This window comes from Acanthaster planci, linkage group LG19 (genome assembly GCF_054643075.1).
Source record: "Acanthaster planci isolate LZ-2023a linkage group LG19, COTS_SCS, whole genome shotgun sequence".
Lineage (NCBI taxonomy): Eukaryota > Metazoa > Echinodermata > Asteroidea > Valvatida > Acanthasteridae > Acanthaster > Acanthaster planci.
The window spans coordinates 10,109,411-10,132,178 of NC_141795.1; the positions used below are offsets into that span (position 1 = coordinate 10,109,411).

Consider the following 22,768-nt stretch of genomic DNA (forward strand, 5'->3'; position numbering starts at 1 on the left):
AATTAGAGGAATCAGGGTTGTAAAACTTAAAAAATCAAATTTGGAAAACCTCTTAGCTAAACTTCTTTTTTTGGCATCAGGAACCTTCGATGTCATTTATCGTTTACCTATAAATAGATTCGAAATATCAATATTATTATTCCTGCAATCAAAAGGAAATTGTAATCATAGGAAGACAAATCATAACTTTCGGGGTCTTTTAGTCTTATCTGCATATTTTTTTCCTGCCACCCCTTTCCCCATCCTCTATAAAACTGCTAAGCCATCTATTTTGTAGTACATTATGAAGTACATGATAATGATGAATTCTTCAAAGCATCGTGAATAGCGCCTATACGGCGTGGAAGACGAGCAGGCCTACTTTATTATTCATCTTCGTTTGTTATTCGTTTTGCTATGCTACGTTTGTTTGTATTTATTTTGTGTTCTTCGCTTTTGCTTTAATTTTCGGACATTACCATATGTTTGGTGTGTGTCATCTACGTGGCTTTTCTACAAGTTGTAGTAAAGCCCTTGTTTTGTTAAGACTTTTTTTCCGTTTATAGTTTTCTTCTTTTTCTCTCAAAATTACATAAAATTTGTTCATGATTGTACCAGACAGCACTTTCAAAACTGTTGTAAACCCTGAATCTTAATCAACTTAACCCAAGTTAAAACTTCTATCTTTATTAAACTTACCCAAGTTAAAAACTTTGTTGTTTTCAATGGCCAATATCTGTGGAACTACAAGTCCAACTTAACTTTGTTTGATATGATGCAACGTACGTCATGATGACGTCATCACTTTATTTTACTTTTCTTTTCGACCTATCTACTAAGCAAAACAAGATTTTTAGAAATGCTTTTCTCGAAACCGTTAAAAGCCAAGTAGATTATGCACCCTTCGCAGAAATTTGACACCATGATGACGTCATCAAAAACTATGATTATTTAGCAGTTAACGGAACGTGTGATCTTCTTGAAGCCTAATGGGGAAAATATTTTATGTCCTATCGTTGCAAATACGAAATTGCATCATGATCACGTCATCATTATTTATAAATATCTATATATTTAAAAATTTTCCTCCACTCCTTTTGTTTTCTTCCAGTACTAATTTTAGCACTCTCCGCAGTCAAACTACTTTTAAACTTTACATATAAAGTTTTTTAAGATTACAAGCATGAATTGCAATGGCGTCGTGATGACAACATCAAGCGAGTTTACATCGATTTTTAAATTTTGACCGACCCCTATTGACATTGTACACGATTTTTCTTACTTTAAAGTCTTCAAAGAGAATGTCCAATTGTAATAAATTTTTGGTAGAAATCATTGATGTGTTAGACTTCCGAGGCACTACACTATGTAGTCTATAAGACTTCCAAATAAAAACGAACAGGAAAGGTTTACGTAAGTCAGAAAATAAAAGCAATGAATCTTTGTAAAAATGGAATTTCAAAAGCTCTATCTCTTTTCAACGAATCCTACATGTTAACCAGAAATCCAATCGTGTTTGTAAATGTTAATAATTGACAAACGTGCTGGAAATCGATAATCCGCTCTTTCTTAGGCGAATTGAAAATTGAAGGGTATACTTAATCTGCCTTCTCGTTTGTCGCCTGACGTTACATTTGAATAGGGATCTGTCCAAGCCAAAGCAAATCTTCTAGGACAGTGATGTTTAATTCATCATGCCTTTTTTGCCAAAAGGGAGATAACATTGCTGTATTAAACAGATACACCACGACACAGAAGCAAATTTTCTCATATATTTCGGATTTTAGAATATTTGGAAAGAAGATAAATATAAAAGCTTCTTTTGGAGACTTCAGTGACAGCATCCCGTGTAGCTTTAACCTTTGGGTGCGCCAAAGTGACATAAAGTAAATAGATATTATTATCAGATTACAAGACATAATTCCTATTCGCTAATCGTCTTTCTCAAAGCTAAGTGGCAGATAGAATGATGATTAATTATCTTCCAAATACTTCTGTTGCAATTAACATCCGAGTTTTCATACCTTTAGATTTATTCCACTGAAACACAGGTTTTCACTCTTAATTAACATGCTATGTTAATAGACCAGTACAATTATTATGAGCTAAGTATCAGCTCTGCGCGAATGAATATTTTATTTTCTCAGAGACAGTGCCCTGAACTCCCACCTTTAGCATTTTGGACGAGTCGAGTAAAACCATAATTCCCAGCAGATCCAATTTAGAGGCAGCCTCTTAATGAAATAAGCCCATAAAATTTAATGTGCTTTGCCACGAGACATGGGGACATGAGAGAGCCGAACGCGGCAATCTGTTTAGGCGATGCTGCATTAGCCAGTTTAATTTGACTGCCGTTAGATCAAGTCGGTAGCTACCGGTACCACTCCGGCTGCGGAACGCATAAAACTCAATGGCTGAAACTGGTACAGGAATGCACACCCCGACAAGTACTTTTATTGAAATTCCTGGCCAGATCTATTATTTAAAGCTTAAATGTTTCTTGTGAGTTATGTGCTTAAAATCATGTGTTAATTAATGTATCTACAGGTGTGTGGAAAGAGTTTGTTGCTGAGGTAACATTGTCATATTTCTTGGTAGTGGAAGTCTTTGAAGGTTTCTCTCTATGAACTAAATAACTACAGAAGAGGACAAAAATAGCAATGGCTAAACCACTACCCTCATTGTGGCACATGCAGTACAGATTTAAATGGCTCTCATGGCCCTGGAATAACATCCGTGATCTCCGAGTGCCAACACGTATACGGTCAACTGTGAACTGTGGTGATTAACTCAGCATTCTCAAACCATGTTCAATTAAATTCCAGCAATTTAGAGTGGTCTGTAAACTTAACATGTACGTACGTGTTATTACCAGTAGAATTTAGGACACTAAAGCTATCTTTTGTGCCAAGTAACCTTTAAAATCTATTTGGTGCATATTTCTAACACAGTTTGCATCTAAATAGCAGCTTTTAAGTTACTGCAACTTTTTGTGCGGCAATAGTTGTAATGACTTAATGACTTTGTTTATTCCTCCGTTCGTTCCATGACAGTTCCTAATTACATTGTTGTGTCTTTTAATTCTGGATGTGTACAGATTAAAAAATACAGAGGGCGCTTTTTACACTCATTGCACTGCCCGTGTATAATGATCGCTGTGGAAGCAGGTTTGCGTCTTTTACTGCAGCTATTGTGGTGAGACTCCAAGCACAGACTTTGGGAAAGTAGGAAAGGAGTACTTCAAAACGCCCTCTGGCTGCAAAACAAACTAGTCTGTTCCATGACCAATGATTGCCTGACGAGTACTCTTGATAACATCTTAGGTCAGGTATTGCCCATAGATGTAAATAGATCATGACGCAACGTGGCGTGACTGTTAATGTACGTTGTCACTTTCAGAACATGTTGGAAACTCAAAAAATACGTAGAAAGGGAGCAACATTGTGTTGCATATGGAAACAACCTAAAGAGAAAATATATATCTATTATGCGTGCAGACACGACCGGGAATAACCGAACATCAACGATACTATCCGAATGTGGACGGGACGAGTTCGGAATATTTTGGCCATTTTGAGAAACTGGAGGACTTCCTTCAGATTTGGTCACGTGGGCATTGGGTGATACCAGACCCTTGATTGGGCGAGAATACGTGTACAGTAGTCGGAATCATCAGATCTGGTATCCAAACTTCAATCAAAATGACTGTGTCACCTGTCTGTTGGAACTATTTCAACATTTTCAAATAATCACACAACAAAAGGGGTCATTGGGATAGCAAACCCCAAGTGCGCGTCTGAAAAGTCGTCCACGGGGCTCAGCAACAGCATATTATTATTATTTGAAGGTAAAAATTAATGAGCGGGCAAAATGAGACTACGCAGTCTAACAATCCCATCCCGCCTTGCACTAATGAGCAATGAGTAGCATATACCAAGATAATGTTATTGAACAACCTGTCTCAAGAAATAAACAGTCCACTTTAAAACTCACAAAGCAAGGGCAAACACTCATTTCAGGCTCCATGGATCTAATATATCACAGCCAACAGTGACTTATGAGCGTGGGCGTCAAACATAATACGTAAGCACAATCTTAGATCTGCGGACACCTCATAATAATATGTAACATTAGATATTTCATTATTTTACCTGTGGTAATTCCGAAATCAGTTTGGTTGTTAAGGTCGATGCACTTTTCACTTAATTCTTTCGTTAATTTAGGGCTCCACAAAAAAGATGCTTTATAATGCGTGTGGTACGAAGGTAGGAAAAGAGTTTGAAATTTATACCTAAAAATGCCACAGCAAGTCAATTAATTTCGTACAGCATCTCGTGCCGAGTTTACCACGAAGAACATACTAAAGCTGAAAGAAATTTTAATGTCTTACTAAAATTAGTGTTCAAAGGAAGCAAGGGGTTTGGCATCAGTAAAACATGACTTTAACGAGTGTTTTTAAGAGCATGGTTACATCAAGCCGGAGTCTCCTTGTTTACCTGATGATAATGCAAAGTGTCTTTTTTTATTATCATTGCCACTCTAACAGTGATCGATTGCAACATATCGCTGGCAACGACGGTCTTGCGTGGAATGCTTCTTAAACACCTGGCGTTAATAGCCTCGCACCTGTTTCGCCAAAAGTAACACAATATTCTGGCGGCTAATTGGTCGGCTGGAAACAGACGTCCCCGGGCGTCTTCGATTTCAAGCCTGAGCACTCGCGCTATTCCGCTGAAACAAAAATACAATAAAATGAGATATCTTTAATATTTTTACAGATACAAAAGCTGACAAGTATACATATCAGTATTGAAACGTTAGGCCTACCTGTATATTTTTTATATCGGCCTTCCAGACTCGTCTGTCGCACTTTTTTTGCAAGTTGACACTTTTTGCGTTTTCTTCTTGTTTTTATTTCGTGATTAGGGATATGACTCTCATCATAACAAGTACTTGTGTATAACTAAAGTACTGATGACAAAACTCACGGTACGATATCTAAGTCTTCCAAGTATAACCTTATACTCTGCTTCCCATGTCCTTTTTTTAAAGTTAGACATGCGAAATTTAAAACCACGAGCCTTTTCATTAAGTGAAAACTTGACCGAAAATGGTACTTCGTGCATACGTCAATTAATAGCAAAAATGAAGTTTAGTACAATTACCGTGTTCTGCCGTGTAACTACAGACACTGGGAAACCTATTTGACGGTATGCCAATGACCACAACAGGCAAATGAAATGATCACAAAGTGTTCAATAAAGGAAAACATTACGTTTGGGTGTGGTGGGCGAAGACCTCCGAATGTTTTAAATATACACGAGCCAAGTCCATGCAGTTGTTCAAGCACGAGACATGAACTGATGTGGGAGACAGGGAAGGTGTCACTGCGTTTAATGCGTGACCTGCCTTACCATGACAGCACAAAGTGTGCCATTGATCTCCAAGCACATCAGCAAATGTAATTGTGGACTCGCAATTTGACCTTATACCCATGACACAGTCGTGACTCACCTTACTATTAGGCGCCGACGATTATCTCATGTTTCAACTGACGTGAGCAAATTCCCCCTCGATCCATTCAACACACAACACACACCAAGCCAACCAGTTAGCTATTGAATGAAACAATAATTTTGCAATTACAGAAGGATTACGTCAACAAATTACAACTGATACAGCGTATGGGTACATGCTACTATGTATGCCTCCCCTCTGAGTATGGCCATAGGAATGTGTGAAAACATTACTCCAACATGCAAAGGGATGTTAATCTTCCAGGACATGCTTCTTCCAATCAGAGGTTGCCTACCCAATTTCGGTCCGTATACATTTACTTTTTGTTGTTAAACAACCATGAAGAAATGTCTACATCTGTTAAATTTCCCGCGGTCATGTTAAATGAACCTAAAGCCCAAGTGGATACATTGGGCCTATAACCTATACTGCTGCATGTATTTTCTATAATGCAGGTTTAAGGCTTCGATAATTTCAGAACACTGATATTTATGAATTACCGTAAGCAGTGATAAAAACTTTATTTATCCGACCCGTCTGAAAATTCGCCGAACTCAGCAAGGTGGAATGCTGAACAAGAATTTAAAATGCTATAACTGTGCTTCAAAATTATCACATATAAATCAATACCTAACAATGCAAGAACGTTCGTCACAGGTTGAAATGACAGTCGGAACTGATGTCGTCTGCAGTTTGGCTTAACTCAAGCAATCCTACTTGGATGTCTTAGTTGACTCATTTCAATTCCTTGCAGTCAAATATTGATATTCCAATTCAGGAAGAAATCTGCTCATTTTATTTGGGTGCCTTCATATGCAAGGAAAGCACTAAGACTGCCAACGAAGCAGTCCGAGTCCCAATATAAGCTGAGGACTCTTGCTAAATGAGATAGGCCTACATAACAATGAGTACATACCGCGCCACAGGTAAATGCGTGCTTTAGCCACTGGTGGTTTTGAGAAATAAGATAAATGTCAGGAGTAATGCGCTGCATTACTACTCCGAAAAAGAAAACTGGAGAAGTTACAACTTCATATCGTTATTCACAAATCTTAACCCTACGGGCAAAAAATGCGTTATTCGAATGCTGGAAAAGGGCACACAAACGCCGCCACTTCGAAATTAAATCTTTTCAAAACATGTATACGCACGATGTGGAACTAAAACGAATCCAGTGACCAAGGTAACGCCACCACCGGTCACTCACTGTTGTCCCGGAAAGCCACAATCCTGTGACAGTCGCTCCGTACTAAACCCAATAAAATTCTCAACGTCGCATCATTCATTTGTAGTCTCTGCCCACATTAGTAATGTTACTAGGCTACATGCTCAAACTGCGCCACGACTCACCGTAATTCTGTATCACCTGTTATACTACATACCAGTTAGCAGCATAATAGGCCTAACCTGTCCTTTCTGTCCACTGCTAAGATAACGCAAAAGGAACTAAACTATCCGTTCAAATTGATGGAGGTTACAGCTGGCTGATCGTCACCGCTGTAGACGGTAAATCTGTCCTCCGGTCAAACTGTCCGGAGGAACAGAATTACCTAGGTCAAAGTGTCCCTCCCCCTTGCCCGTTATGTCCCCCTCCTGGTTATTCGTTCCCCTCTATTTGTCTCCTTTCTAAGAACCATTCAGCAACTAATATAAAAAATAATAACTGTTAGACTTGCAAAATTAGTCAAATATATGTTCCTGCAAGAAATCAGAAAAGGCAGCAATCTATATTCTCATGTTTTGAGATCAGCTGCTTTGAGAAAAATCAAGAAAACGCTGTAACCCTCGAAGCGCTGTTTGTGAAGTTTGTCTCGCAAAAATCCATGGGCCACAGAGTGTTCCTGAGCGCCTGTACAATGCCCGGGCGAGGTCGATCTGCAGAGGACTGATTGTGACCCTCAAAAATGCTTTTTTCCCCCCCATGGTTTCGTGTAGTACTAGTGGTTGGGAAATTATCTTCACGTTTGTGTTTCCTCTTCAACAATGCAACGCAGTGAATCTGTCGAATAAATAACACTTCATCGTGCAGTGAATTTTGAAGTAACTGCATTCACCACCACAGTCACTGCGCGACCATGTACATGTAGATATACATGTACATGTACATGATTTGTGCAAGTACTGGGAATAATCGACCACACAGTCAGTGTTCACTCCCCACACGCACGTACGACGGTCAAAAAAAGTCGGTCTAAAAAGGCTATACGCCGTCAGTGCCCATCGGGAACACTTTATAAATAAACAAATATGGTAACTATCCTTGTATATTGGGCATGACAGTAACTGTTATTGGAAAAACAGAATGCTAAATGTCTCGACATTGGAGATTTGTTCGAGAAACACCTTTAGGATTCTGTACGGATCTCCAAAGAAACGGCCATTGGACCATTCCATTATCTAAAGGGATGACACCGAGATGATATATTCACGTGAGGTAAACTTCCAAAGTTCCCTAAAGAAACTTTAATTCTAAACCAGTCTAAATTCTCTTTAGACTGTTGTTACGGTTAAGTACCTATTTCATTAGTTATAATCATGAGTTTAGGTTAACCGAAGGCATTTTTTAATAGATCTTATAAATCCTATAGACTGCCTTTATATAGTTTATGACTGAACATGTTGGAGGTCACAAGGGAAGCCTTGTCTGGGTTGGAAGCTAATTTATTTAAAACTCAGATCCAAAACTTCCAGTGAGTGGGAAAAGGCTGTTGGAATCAACCCAACAGACTAGAATCTGCTGAATTTATGAACCTAAGTGTCTAGGCCCCTATAGATCGTTCTTTTTTTCGAAGAGTGTGATATAGCACAGGAATTGTGAGTTCCTGGATCTGGAAGTTAAGTAGTTTTGGTACTTGAAGACCAGCAGTGGTGGTATCTAAGCAGTCATGGTATAGGGCCATTTGTATTGAAAAGCAAGATCATATACGCTTTCTACATCAGCATGGCTTCTTTTTGTTCCATATTTATATTAGCCACTAGGGAATCGGGGCGTGCGGTCTGTAGACCAGGCTCAAAGTGAATCAAGCGATAAAATCCCATATTTTTGTTCAAATTGTTCCCAATGACATCAAACCTCTTGGTCGGACATAAGTCTGCACTGGGCTCTATAATGTACTCAGAAGGCTTACGTCTGACACGCAAAGATAGGATCGACTCTCCCTACCCCATGTTTAAAGCCGCCTTCAATTTTGGCTGTAAGACATCTGATATCGAGGGGCTGATTTGGAAAAATAACACAATCTATCCTGAAAAACGAAGCAAAACTCAAGCACTTTCTTATTGAGAATTTTGAACAGTTGCAAACAATTCTTGCATCGGTCCAGTGATTGGGAAATCTGTCGAATCCACCCTCTGTAATCATTACGGAGAGAAGCAAACACATCAATTAACAGAGTGTAGTACTGTCGTGCATTGAGCCTATTATGATTTTACCAAGGCATTTGACCGTGTTTACTATACTATTGTGATACGAAAGCTTAAAAACCTTGGTGTCAGAAGTTCGGTTGTTCCCACATAGTCCCACATAGTTAAACGTATAGCTTAATCAACATACCTCTCGACAACCCAGTGTGATGCCCTGCAGGTAACAAAGTAGACTGATTACGCCCGCTATGTCACGTGACCTTTGGTGAGTATTAAATACCGACAAACACGGCGTCCACCAATAGCAAAGTGTTTCATAAGTATCATTTCCCAAAAAATAAAGCTGACGGTAGGTACCATACTCAGACTACTAATGAGGTGGATACTATACCGAAGCTTGGCTGTATTATTTATAAACAACACTCAAAACATAGGTTATTATGGGCTTGAAACCCACCATAGCTATATGTCACGTGATTTAGCGGTCTATTCGGTCCGATTCTTTTTCTTGTGCTTGTCAACGATGTGTCTGAGAGCTCTTGCACACGGAAATATGTGGATATTCTGACTTTTGATGAAGTAAGTTATTAATTATGACGAAGAGCCCAAATTTGATAATCTCTCTGTTTGGTGCAATGACAATGATGTTTTGCCCAAGCCCTCTAAACAGCAGTCTATGACAGTTTTTTTTAACAGGAAATACCAAGAGAAGACTTGTCAATTAACTTGATCAATTTGAATGATGTGTCACATTTGAAATTATTAGGTGTTGTCATTCAAAAGGATCTGAAGTGGAATTTACACATTTCTGACACTGTCTCCAGAACTTCTCGAAGACTACATTTGTGTATACTAAAGAGAGTTAATGTTCCTGGAGATGATATGCTCAAAGTCTTTCTTTGCTACATCAGACCGATTCTTGTGTTTGCCTGCCAAGTCTGGCACACATCAATAAATACTGAGCAAAGTAATTCTATTTAACGTGTTCAACGGCGTGCCTACCGTATCATCTTGGGTAATTAAATAAATAAAAAATGAATAAATAAACAAAGCCAGACCTATCATAGATTTTTTTATTTTGAAAACAGCAGGATTCATGAGGTCATACCAATTGTTGGGGGGGTACAAATAAACTCCTGAAGAGGGGATTGACTGAGGCGATACACACCGAAGCGCGTGTTTTTTTTTCTTTTTTTTTTTGTGCAGTTCTGTTCTCTTTTAGCTCAAAATCTTCCCTTGCCTCGAAAGCCGACCTTTTAGTCGCATGGGGGGGGGGGGCGGACGCACATTCTGCGACTCCCACCGCCCGCCAGTATGGGCTAGGTATACCAACTTTAGATTCCAGAAGATCTGGTTTATTACTCAATTACGGAAGCAAACTTTTGCACTCAACCAGATTTGGACATGCCCCCATAAGAAAATAACGGAAAGCAAAACTCTGGTCCACTTCTGCGCCTAGTCGTGTCATACCCAGATGTATAGGCCTATTTCACTTTTAACATTTTTACATTAGAGTCTATTTTATTGTTTATTTTGCGAGCATAGCTAGTATTTTTTAGATTAAGATTATAATTTGAATGTGTAAATTGCATGTTTAATATTTTGGAACCTTGTTGTAAATTTGAACGTTTTCAGGCTTTAGGCTGTTTTAATTCAAATGAAATAAACCTCAATAAAATAAGTGAAGGTTAGTAGTGTCAATCCATGATAATGCCCTTAGTTGTTGATGGTCTGACTCCAACACTACAGTTTTCCATTTCTCATTCACAGTTTTCGGCGGAGTCCAATGGGGCGAATCTGTAGTTCTGTATCCAGGGGCACTCGATTCAGATGACCTCGTGGCGTCACATTTTAAACCCTGCTTATTCCGTTGGTTAGGACAGCGGGCCCTCTGCACTCAACGGATCACTTACTTCATTAAGACAGTATTACGAGTCTCGAGTATTTACAATGACTAATATGTTGTTTTTCATCTTGAGTTTCATTTTTCTGGAAGGGGCACCTTAAGACATTTATTTCTTGGCAATCAAAGGGCTATATTTTACATGGAACCTGGAAAAAATGTCGGGCAATATGCTGTCTGTGCTCATATATTTACATCCCAACTCAAGAAATTTTATTTTGATCAAACCACTGCGGGCTATTTCATTTATATAACCACAAATAAATTCATTCACGACAAATGAGAAGTACCTTCGACACAGTTAGCGCACCAATCACCTGTTTTCGTTGGCTGGAAGTGCCAACCTATATCTCCTTTAAATTCCTTTTCCACAATTTTAGATGAACCCAGTATTTCTTTCAGTAATGTCTATTTCAGCCTATTACCATGCCCTCCTTTGACTCGTTGGCACTCCAAGCTATGCATGAGGCGAATATCAAGATAATTTGCAAGTGTTAACAAAAATAATCGATGGATTTCTAATCTGATGAATAAAGGCTTTTTGGACGACACAAGATTCACGCTCACTTCACCAAAAAAGAGGATTACGTTGTGATCTCATAGGCAGCAAAGGTTGGTTTGCGCTTACCAGTGTGATTTTGTATATTTAAACTTGAGATATGCATCTTTCTGTCCGATGTAGAAAATTCCATATAGGGCCTACTATCTTTTATTCAAAAGAAGATGAGCGCAATTACTTCCTGATAAAGAATGGCAGCAATATGAATGGTAGCAAGATCACTTTATGTCAATGACCTATGGTATATTGGGATGACTTTATCAACAAAAAACTGTAGTCAGGGGAAATCAATTTATACATGTAAATAAAACTTTCCTGTCAGCGCCCGCAAGAGGGCGCTGTCATTACAGTTGTCTTGTTTGGTGCGTGCGTTACAAAAAAACATTCTAAATGTGCTCCTATGACTGTACTCTTGAATGGATATGGTGGACGACGTGTAGATACAAGTAAAGACAATGTTAAATCAATTTTCGTGTTATTTTATTGATTTCTCAGTTGTTCACAAAACACTGGGTTATCTGGGCCTCGTAGATTTTTTTCGAAGTGGGTATCGATATGAGTAACTCTATAGGTCTATACATTCTCCTTTCTGTGGCCCAAATTTATATAGATACTGAGTTTCAGAAATGGTTACATAACTTGCAATGCAGAGATCGTAACTGAAAGATTGTATTACATGGTCAGGTTTTGGACTAGGATGTGTACAGAATTTCATGACACTGAAATAACATTTACCTCTTAGATAAATATATTACATTTGGTGTTGCCTTTCATCAGACATAAAAGCATTAACTTACGAAAAAAATGTCAATGTCAATTAAAATCAAGATATTAGATGAATATTTCTACAGTTTTGAACCATTCAACAAAGTATAAACAAACGATCAAAACCAAAATTTCTTCAAAAGTAATTAGTTAAGGTACACCAAACTCTCTACAAGAGTGACTGGTTCGGGTGTAAAGATACCACCGTTAGAATAATTATTACATGTATTTTAAAAAGCATAAGCCCATGCTATCTATGTTATTCTTTGGAGAAGTTAAGAAACTCATTATAAGATCTTAAAATAAATGGGATGCTTAATTTTCTGCATCCTACAGTCCAATCAGTAAGTATTGAAATTATTTTGAAAATAGCCGACCACCATCGTGAATTTTTGTTGGCGAAGAGGCTCTCGTGTTGAGTTTGCTGCTTAAAACATAATTTTCCTACTGTGCGAAACACAAATTGAAAGGCCCTGGAGTATTCAGAACAATTACACGCATGCAAAAATGTACTACATTGCCAGCAAAACGTCATAACTTACAACAAACGGCGCATTGAAACTCATTGTGTCGTTTCTTCTCCATATCTTATTTTTGTTTCTGTTTCTCCAACCCCTCCCCCCTCAAAAAAATATGGCCATCATGCCGGTTATACATCCGGGTGGGGGTATTTTGTCCCAAGCAGACAATTTTTCACTACATCATTTTATACTGATTTTTACTGAGAGCGGTCGGATAACTGTCTAGGAGCAAGACTAAATCCAGGGAGTGGCGTCAGATGACCTTGCTACATTACAACATGCCAGCTTTGGACTTTCCTCCCTTTCACCAGAGTCATGAGGCACAGCATGGACCTACAAAGTGGAAGAAAATACTTCTTGATACCAAAGTCAAGTACTTGTGAAGTGTGTGAAGTACATTACCTGTTGAAACGCATTACCTTTATGTTAATAATAATTATCTAAATCGGGATAACGGGTGTCTAATTCAGTATTGAAAGGTAATCCGTTTTCTCAGGTTGATTCCAGTACCAAATATGCTGACTGTTCCACCAACCCCCCCCCGCATGGCGTATCCAGTTTTTGGTGTGGGGGCGAAGGAAATAAAAAGCTTATTCAACGTGATGTTGGGGGAGAGAAAAATCAAAAGCCTTATACTCGCCGTTCTGATATCCTGCTTTTATTTTCTAGTGCTGTTTTCTTAGGTTTTGGTTGATATACTTGATAAATAAATATACCGATTACTTTCTTTCCTACTCATTTATGAAAAATTCTTTGTAAAAAGAAGAAGAAGAAGAAAATCCATCAGGGGGGCAAGTTGCCCCATCCCCCTAAACAAAAACTATAGGTCAATTAGCTGCCACTCTCATGTGACCGATCTGGGGAGATTTCTGTCTGGTTACGAAATGGCCAAAATGTCCAAGCTCATTTTTGTTTGGTTTTTAAATGTAGGTATTGGTGGATGTCACGCAATTATAAATTGCTTGTCTTTTCTGATTTTCACACAAACACCCGCACACCTACCTTACATACCTAGTGTGGACATTCCGTTCTTTTCGTGCAGTTTAGAAAACTTAGTGAAAATACTCGTTTTCTTGAACTGGGAACACGATTTTCAGCTGGCTTTTTTTTTACAAGGTTTCTTTGACTATTCCTCTTCCTTTTACGACCGATGACCCCTACCCCAAAATGCCTCTAAAGTTCTTTTCCAGAGAAGGGGAACGCCCTTTGCACATGTGTAAGTCCACAGAACGTCTTCCTTTCCTGCATCGTGTGGACATCTTTTGTTCACAAGTCCGCACTGAGTATGTAAGGTTAGCGCACACATGCTCACACCAACACACTTAGATAATTTCCATACATTTTTCGGTCTTTTTAAATATTGATAGCAACTCTTTTTGCAACTTTCGATAACAATTCAAGGCTGATAAATGATCTGGAAAAAATGAACCTCACCACAACAGCTCTGCCAAGAATAGAGTGCTCCCCAACGAGTCCTTCGGACGTAGTAGACCAAGCCGCCCGTACTTCACTGGTTTCATCACGCAGAGCACTGCCCATTACACCACTGAGTTAAACACCACAAAAGTCAATCATTTTGATTCCCAGAACAGAGTCCATTAAACCCTTACGTGTGATCTATGGCAGTACGTTCCCTATCAATAAGGCAGAAGATTCAAGTTGCAATGTTTGAAGTAGGCCTGTCTGACACTGCCGCAATGGTGCATTAAGTTGTTGTAAAGTTACAGTGACAACATCAACGACGATGCAAGAAAAAACCCCAAGCAATCCCAATCCCAAAGAAAACATTACAGCCACCCTTACCACGACAAGAATCTTTTAAAAAAGCAATAGACCCTATATACTCACATTCCAACAATGACGCGAAAACTGGAAAGACCACACTTCAAGAAAACTTTGTATACGTACCTAAGTGAGTACGTGGCACCGCTATATCTTGTCCCAGTCGACTTGCATCCGTTACTTAGGTCTCCAAACTCATGCACGTCTACAGTATGATCAACGAGTCCGTCTCTGTCTAAGCCGTATAAACTGGCCTTTATTTCCATAGGTCCCCCAGATTTCTGACGTAAAATGTTTTTAAATAATTTTTTATGGTGATATTAAAGAAAACGTGTTGTAAATCAGGTAACAGTTCCCAAACGGAGTCATTAAAGAATTTGAATATGGTAACGTATGCAATTTCGTGTCTCTATAGCAAGCCTGAATGACTTGTGAGCATTTTTTCCGGTAATTTCTCATTTTGTATTAGCAAGATTTAGATTGACAAAAGATGGTAAATTATTACGAGGAGCTTTGGCATACAAGATAAAGCCAATTCCTCCACCTCCCATTGATTGCTAGTATGAAAAGTATATTAAACAACAGAGGATTTAGTTTCTGGGGTAACATGCCTACCTTCTGCTTAAAAACCAGGAGTCCGACAACGTGGTTTTTAACAGCTGAATCCGAATAAGGGAAGTTGGCTTGAAGATCGCACCGTGCGAATTCATAAGCAGCACTTGCATGCTGTGAAGAAAATTAGAATGAAATAGGGAATGCTTTAGAATGGAAGGTAAATTTGGTGGATAACATGCTAAAGAAGTCAAAAACTCATCCAAAATCCACTATGAGATTGTGAAATGTCAATAATACGTCGCAGTTCTTTTTATTGAGCGTTTACTTTGTTTCTTGTGAATACACTGTACTTATGAATACACAATACTCACATTATCATCAGTGACGGCGCCCTCCTTGTTCAATGCCCCATCTTCCTTTTCCTTCACCTGACTGATTCCTTGAATCTGTTCAGCGCTGTCTTTGTTGTTATAAGCCAATCCTTGGTGACTTGTGACTGCTCCCTCTTTTTTCGGTCATCACTTCCTTCTTTAAGGATGTTCCGTCACCCGATGCTCTGCCTGCGGCTTCCAGTGGACCATCCCTACATTTTATGTCTCCTGCTTTGCCTTCTGCTGCCCCTACTCCGTCGGGTTTTGCTGCTGTGATAGCTGTGTTATGTTCTTGATTTTCTTTACTAAGCATGTCTCCGTTTGAAGGACGGCTTCTGTCACCGAATCTTTAGTGCCGCCCTCTGTGTCATCTAATTTCCAACCAGACATCTCATGTCTACTTCTGTCGTTGCTCATTCCATTATCGTCAGAGCTAATAATTTTCCAACCAGCATCAGGCTTAGCTCCCACCTTTCCAGCGTCTGTTTCAGCAGCACCTGTATTGTCTCCGGGAATAGACTTTACTTCATCTTGATGTCCCACTTCATTTAAAGTCGAGTCAACATTGGTGGTTGCGGAGTCAGGACTGTCTTTGTTCACCCCGCCAAATTTATGTTCACTGTCTGTCATCTTGGTTTTTTCTTTTTCGTCTAGGCCTATCTGAAGTTTAGCTTTGGTAACCGGGACTTTGACGTGGTTAACCTTCTTTAACTTGCTTTTCTCCTGAGCACCGTCTTGAGACATGCCAAGGGAATCCGTGCCATCTTGCTTATTTGCAGCCGTGTCTGATGCTATAGTATTCGCTTCAGTTGTATTGGTGTCGCCAGAGGACTTGTTGCAGACATCTTGTGGATGTTCACTACCACCTGGAGTAATGCAAGCAGGAACAGCCTGTTTTATTGCATTCGGTGCATTCCCATTAGTGTCTTGAATGTTTTCAGACGCCTCTTCAACAATGTCATACTTGAGTCCCTCTTCCATTCCAGTTGTTTTTGTGCCAACCTTCTTGTCAGTTGCTTCATTAACTTTGACGTAGTTGGAAATATTAGGTGCTTTATCGATCTCGTCTGCCTTTTGATGTACCATGTTGCTTTGAACTTCTTCCGCTCCCTTAATATCTTGTTCTTTTTCTTCTTGACCATCCTTGATTTTCCCTTGATATGCCTTGTCATCACTGTCGTCATCGTTTGCTTCTTGATCCGTCCTACCTTGAGTCTTAATATGGGGATGACCACCCATTGTATTTGGGTGCATTTGCTCCGGTCCTTCGTCATACCTTGCTTTTGAGGACACGCCTTCACTTCCTGCTCCCAGTTTCAATTCTTTATTCATCTGCTTTAGGAATTGCATGAGCTGAAAAACTATCTGATGATCATTTACACCTTTGTCTGCATCTATATTAGCTTCTTCTAAACTAATGTCAGCCCTTGCTTGAGAATGTGCTTGTACTCGAATCTTGTTTGAAGACTCATTCCCCTCGTTTGTTATCTTTTCTGTGTGCCCTCCAACCTTCAAACTGGAGTCGGCGGATCGGTGGCCAGGGTCTCTTGCTGACGAAACAGGAACATCCTTCTCTTCCTCTCCTTTATCTACTTGCTTGACATTGGGTTTTGAACCTTGTCTGCCTACTTCTGTGGCACTTGCTATGTTGTCATTAGTCTCTGTATTGGTCATATCTTTTGCCATTTCTCTGACTATCGTTTCTACCTTCCGGTCTTGGCCATCAGTAGGAACATTTGCTTCGGAGTTTACTTCTTCGGGGCTTTTAGAAGTTTTTTCAACGCAATTTACTTGCTGAACATATCTTTTTCCTACCACTGATTTGACGCCAGTCTCGTCATCTCTGATGTCTTGTGGTAGTTTATCTGTTGTGCCTAGTTCACGGTCTCGATTCTCAATGGAATCATCTTGCAAAATTGTCTGTTCAGTACTCTGAGAGGGTTTCTCTGCACCCATACCCTGCTCCACACATTCGGTCTTGGCTGCTCCTACGTCCTCCATGGTGTTTCTTTCTTTTCCTGCCTTTTCCAAAGCTTCGTTTTTTGTCAACATTTGCTTTGTTTCGGCTAGTTTGCTAATCGGTGTCAAGCGTGTGAGAGTATGAACCGTTTCAAAATCATTGTGTTCAATATCAAAATCCTTAAGTCCGTCTCGATGGAGGGCTTTAAGGGCGTCTTGTTCATGGTTCTCGAAATCGTTAGTTGACCTAGCTAGACCCTGAAGTTGTTTTGACAACATTACCCTTTCCTGTGTAACCACCTTATCGAGATCTTGTTCCTCCTCTATGTCATCATTTGTATCGTTGCTGTGAGTGACGAGGGAATCGTAATTGATTTCTTTTGCTGTTAACGCTACCTCGTTTTTGCCCTCGAACTGCAATTTGATACCGTGAGTGTTTCTCATTTTGGAATTGGATAGTTCTTCCAGGCCGTTCGTTGGATGCTCGACGTCCCTGCTTTCTTCCCGATCTATTTTCTGTACTAATGCTTGTGACACGAGTTTCTTCTCAGCTGTGACCTCTCCGCCTGTCGACGTGATGTCTTTACCATCCTCTGTTGCTTGATTTTTCGGGTCTCCACTCTTTGCCAGTTTAGACTCTATGAAGTCTGAGAAACTACTACAATCTTTCTTAGGATGTTCCTCTGAGACTACGTCTGATGCTGGACTCTTGTTTAGTGCTTTACCTGTCTCAGTCGAAATCACGTGAACCGTGACAGACTTTGAAACATTGAATGTGGAAGCCGGACCTTTAGATTTGTTTTCCAAGTCCTTTGGTTCCATTGCTGACTTTGAAGTTTTAAATTGATCGACCGTATTTTCTGGATCCATCACATTGGTTTCAACTTCAACTCCAAAGTTGTCTCTAGAATTAGCCCCAAAATTACTTGTGTCAACCAAGTCCTGATCAGCGAGTTCCTGTCTAAAACCAGTCGCCAAAACCCTATTCCACCCTTCGGTCTCAGCATCTTCAGTCGTGCCACCATCACTATGGAAACTTTCTTTTTCGTTTAGTATTTTAATTTTATTCTCCAAAAGCAAATAGTCGAGCATCTCTTCGAGTTCAATATCATTGCGATCAGCATTGGGAAAATTGATGAATGGTGCACACTCGACAGCTAGAAAAAAATTAAAATAAAATAAAAAATTAAAATGTGGGTATTTGATTATTTCAATACATTTTCGTTACATATTCAGGAGTAGCCTACGAATCCAAGAATTTAAAGCAACTCCTCCTGTTTTAGATCTCTGTGATAGGTTGGACGTGCTGGACCGTGAAATCCTCAAAATGGTGAGCGTCAACATTGACAACTGAAGTCTTGCCGTATTTGTAACCTGTATGTTTTGTGTCGGTTTGATTCGCGTACTCAATCAAGTTGGCTCCAGTGCTGACAGATAGAGTTTCTTTTGTTCATGGGATATCAGATATGACATCATTCCGATATCCGTTTTCTTCTCTTCAAGAGTTTCTGTTATTTGATTATAGACCTTTAACGTTTACCAATGATTGTTTCCGTAAAGATTAAAACACGTTTAACAAATCATCGATAAAAAGTTTGAAACAATCATCTTCTTATACGCCTAAGAAAACTCAGGTAAAAACATGCTTAGCTACGTGTTTTAAAAGGTCAGTTAATCCATAGAGGCACTCGCCTCTATATAGTTGCCACACAGTGATCATTCTGATCTTTTGAAAACAATTTCAACATTTGCAGATAAAATGTGGATTTATGCTACAACGTGGCTTAACTGTACCTTCACCATAGAGCTATGACTCTATGACCTTAACAGTTGAAGTGTTTGCATGGGGGCACCTCTCTACCCGTATCATCAACAATCAACAATTAATCACAAAGACATCGATCTCTGAAAACGTCCTGTGTACAACCTCTGTCTTCAAAGACCATCAGGCAAATACCCTTAGAAATGCATTTTACGCACAAAGAAACCAGGAAATTCATCTGTACGGGTTATTTGCTTATTGTATGACGCATACTCTGAACAAGGTTGATAAAAAGTGCATGGTGGTGCAGAGCAAAGGCTGATGAACAGGTTAAATCTTGCAATAACTGCAACAGATAAAATAGAAACACTCCGCACGAGCTCCATCATAGACTTTTCTCTGTGATAAATACAAATGCCTGACATGTTTCATGGTAAATCAGTTCTTTTTGTTGTTTGCCACCTGAATCGTATAACTGACAGCCTAGAAAATCCGTATTAAAGTAGTCTCTTCTTTAAAGAATTTTTGGTTTTAAAATATCCAGTTCGCAGGATATTTTCGACATTTTGAAGAATGCGTAATGCATAAAACTCTGACACTGCATCTTGCATGCATATCGGACGAGTGTGCAAGCGTTCACATTACACCACTTCCCTGCATGTATTGCAGCACTGGGATTTCACGAGTTTGTTGAGGGCGTATAGTCAATTTCACATGCAGCTAATTTCACACTCTATACGTTTTCTTTGTGGTGAATAAGAATACCTGGCATGTTTAAGCGTATGAAGTGAAGTAAATGCTCTCACTCCCAGTATAAAGTTACGTAGTGGATATCGAAGACATTCTCTGCAGATTGTGCCAAAATATCTGTAAGTCTTTCACGACAATACCGAAGTAGTTCATCTTTTTAATCAATGAAGAAAAAATCAGAAGGTTAGGAGTGGTTGTCATCTCTAAAATCAAGTTTGAAACTGGATTTGAGAAACGTCAACCAGCACATAACCTGAAAATTTCAGCTGTGGCAGCATTTAACACCTAACCGCTCAAAGAGCGAGTCATTTTACACAGAAAAATGTATTGAAACCAGCCAACCATTATTTCGCGTATAAATTCAGCTCAAATTTCAGTGTTATAAATGATATTTTTTCATGAAAATTCAGACTTAGAACGTATCATGAAAAAAAACCAATTTGGTCTTTGACTTCATAAAGTCTTCAAACTCCCAACTACTTCTAATATACATGATTTCTCACCAATAGCGAATCCCAGTAGCACCAGCGCAGAACGCAACCAAACGAAGGAGGCCATGATGAGCTTGTATATAGGCTTCACTATCAGAATAGCCCAAAAATCTGTCTTTTATAACTTAACCTGACCTACCAGCATTTTTTGTCATGGATTCTAAATGCAATAAAAGTGAATCGTTTTTTTAAGGTGTAAGTTTACATACCCGCATGTAATATTTTCTCACACCACGTGAAAAGCTGTCATTCAACTGATAATACCAGTACACATTGCCGTGAGAATGCAAGTTGAAGTTGCTGGGCAGGGCCATATCATGGCTCCAATGGGTTAGCTTCAATTGGGTATCTTGGTTAGTTGATTGGTTTCATTCTTTCTTTTCTAGTTTGTTTCATTGTAATTGTTAAATTTTGGAGCTTTGAAGCTTTTCATGGTGACAAATTAGGTAAAAGGTTTGCGCTTAGGCAGTCTCCTGACGATGGATTGAGCACACTGTGCGAAACGTTGATATACCCGCCGGTTCCTTTCAGAACCACACATACTCACAAAACGGATCCTTGCATGGTGCAAGTTTAAACCTTTTACTTAATTGTTATTTCTGTTTTGAGACTGTTTTGCGTCTGGGATGCCCAGGCACTTTTGCTTTATTAGAAAAACAAAACCTATACCAAAAACAAAACAAAATAATTATGTGAAAGTGGGCAACAACTCGCTGAATCCCCCCGTTACCATTCTTGTGAAATAATTTGGTTGCCGTTCTTCTCTTGCAAAGCGTCATCATTTATCTTCAACGGTCCTCATTACTGTAAAATTCATAAATAAGGCTAAAAGAAATGACAGAAAAGAGGAAATAAGTTCGGATGAACTAAGGCTCGCTTATGCTGATTAGTGACGCTATTTCGCTATTTAAATTAACATAGAGAATTCCGTCATCCCCAATCGGTTTAAAATGGTATGCCCTAAATATTTACGACGATATAATCTACAGTCGCTATGTGAGCCTGGAGCTGGAACAAAATATGGCGCATTCTTCTGAGCAAGGGAGGCTCCTTTAGGCCTAGTTGGAACTGCACTTCGCTGGTTCACGACCGGCTATGAAATGTACGCGTTACGGTCAAAACGCTGCAAACAAAATGAATACCCTTACGATCACAACGCTACCAACAAAATGAACACTCCCGATCAATATGGCTCTACCCAACTGATAAAGTGTTTTCCTTGAGGCGGAAAGCTAAGGTGTTTTAACCCAAAATAGCTGGGTCATTTTGGACCATGTCTCCCCCCACCCTCGGCCGTCCCATGTCCGATTTGTTTATATATTAGCTATAATATGTGTAAAAATACTCGTCAATACAAATGCAGTGTTTTTCGACTCAGTCTGACAAGCTTTCGTTTTACTGTCATTTGAAGCTGTATGCTATTAAGCGTACCAGGCCGCAGTGGAAAAGTATATATTTTTGGCCGACCTGTCTTGGAAAAATGTTTTGTTACAAAATGACCGCAAAAAGTAACAGCCTCAGCTTGTGAAAAACCGCTTCGGGGCGATATCAAGAAGCAAAGTGTCGAGGAGGCGGACCCCCCCTCCTTCAGGGTTAAGTTATACTTGCCAACACGTGTAACGGCGGTGTTATGGAAATAATTATATGTATTGCTGGCCGCCTGTAAAGCCTGGTCAAATACAGATGTGCTGAAGCTACGGAGGAAGGAAAGTAGTTTCACCCAGGAGTTGCCACAGTGTCATGAAAAGTACTTAAATCAAAAGGCATGGCACAAAATGATGCTCAGTTGTGATCATTATGGCTTAGAACTTAAAAGTAGACAAACCCGAGTTCATTTTTCCCCAGTAACAATGGGTTAGACGTACCAGACGCCAGAATTTCGCCAAATTAAGACTTATAAAGAGACCAGGGCCTGATGCAGCCTTAATCTTCTGTATACTACCGCAATCGCAGCGACCTTTCAGCTTACCCGAAGGTCAGCCCACACCTGAGGGCATTTCTCTAGAGTTACCCATTCACATCGTTTGTCGTTTTAGGTAAATAGAAAAAAAATGGATAGAACTTATCATCACACAGTCTCATGAGGCAGAAGCAAAATTTACTGCACAAGGAGACCTGCGTGCTAAGCAGATGACCATGGACGGCATTTTGACCAGCATAGAGCTCTCGTGTGCGACGAGCTTGATCCTGGAAGCCATCAAATATATACTGCCACGCGGGCATAATAGTATGCGAGCGTGGTGCTATCAATTTTGGTCGCCGGATTAGTCAAGAGTGTTTGAGCGTGTACACGTTTATATCAATTCCTCTTCTTTTTTGTTTAGTAAAGTTAAAATTAGTGCCTCTGGGGATATGTGGATAAAGAACAATGGAAATTTTAGATGATCATGCCCGAGGATTGGGCATGGCGAATTCAAGCCACCAGAAGGAAGTTGCAACTGGTACGAGGTGTTTACTAAACAACATAATACAAAAGGGACGGGAACGATTC

General features: G+C 39.5%; 1 protein-coding gene and 1 long non-coding RNA gene across 2 annotated transcripts; both read right to left on the reverse strand.

The window, feature by feature from the left end:
* Positions 1-1,837: 1,837 nt before the first annotated feature.
* On the reverse strand, positions 1,838-6,996 carry LOC147796015 (uncharacterized). Its single transcript, XR_015423364.1, has 3 exons — positions 6,847-6,996; positions 5,494-5,594; positions 1,838-4,710 (listed from the first exon to the last, which is right to left on the reverse strand). It is a non-coding gene; the product is annotated as an uncharacterized LOC147796015 (long non-coding RNA).
* Positions 6,997-12,800: 5,804 nt separating this feature from the next.
* On the reverse strand, positions 12,801-20,445 carry LOC110986846 (uncharacterized). Its single transcript, XM_087129979.1, has 7 exons — positions 20,290-20,445; positions 15,568-18,431; positions 15,316-15,453; positions 15,005-15,115; positions 14,516-14,670; positions 14,042-14,153; positions 12,801-12,940 (listed from the first exon to the last, which is right to left on the reverse strand). Exons 1-7 carry the CDS (start codon positions 20,342-20,344, stop codon positions 12,842-12,844), a joined length of 3,534 nt encoding a protein of 1,177 aa, XP_086986105.1. The 5' UTR covers positions 20,345-20,445; the 3' UTR covers positions 12,801-12,841.
* Between the last annotated feature and the right edge of the window lie 2,323 nt (positions 20,446-22,768).

Bases quoted from the DNA above. Each gene is read 5' to 3' on its own strand.
- LOC110986846 (XM_087129979.1), bottom strand. From the start codon at position 20,344: ATGGCCTCCTTCGTTTGGTTGCGTTCTGCGCTGGTGCTACTGGGATTC. The intron at 15,116-15,315 runs GTGAGTATTGTG...TTTTCTTCACAG, and splicing joins GCGCCGTCACTGATGATAAT to CATGCAAGTGCTGCTTATGA. The intron at 12,941-14,041 runs GTGAGGTTCATT...TCCACTTTGTAG, and splicing joins TTCTTGGCAGAGCTGTTGTG to GTCCATGCTGTGCCTCATGA.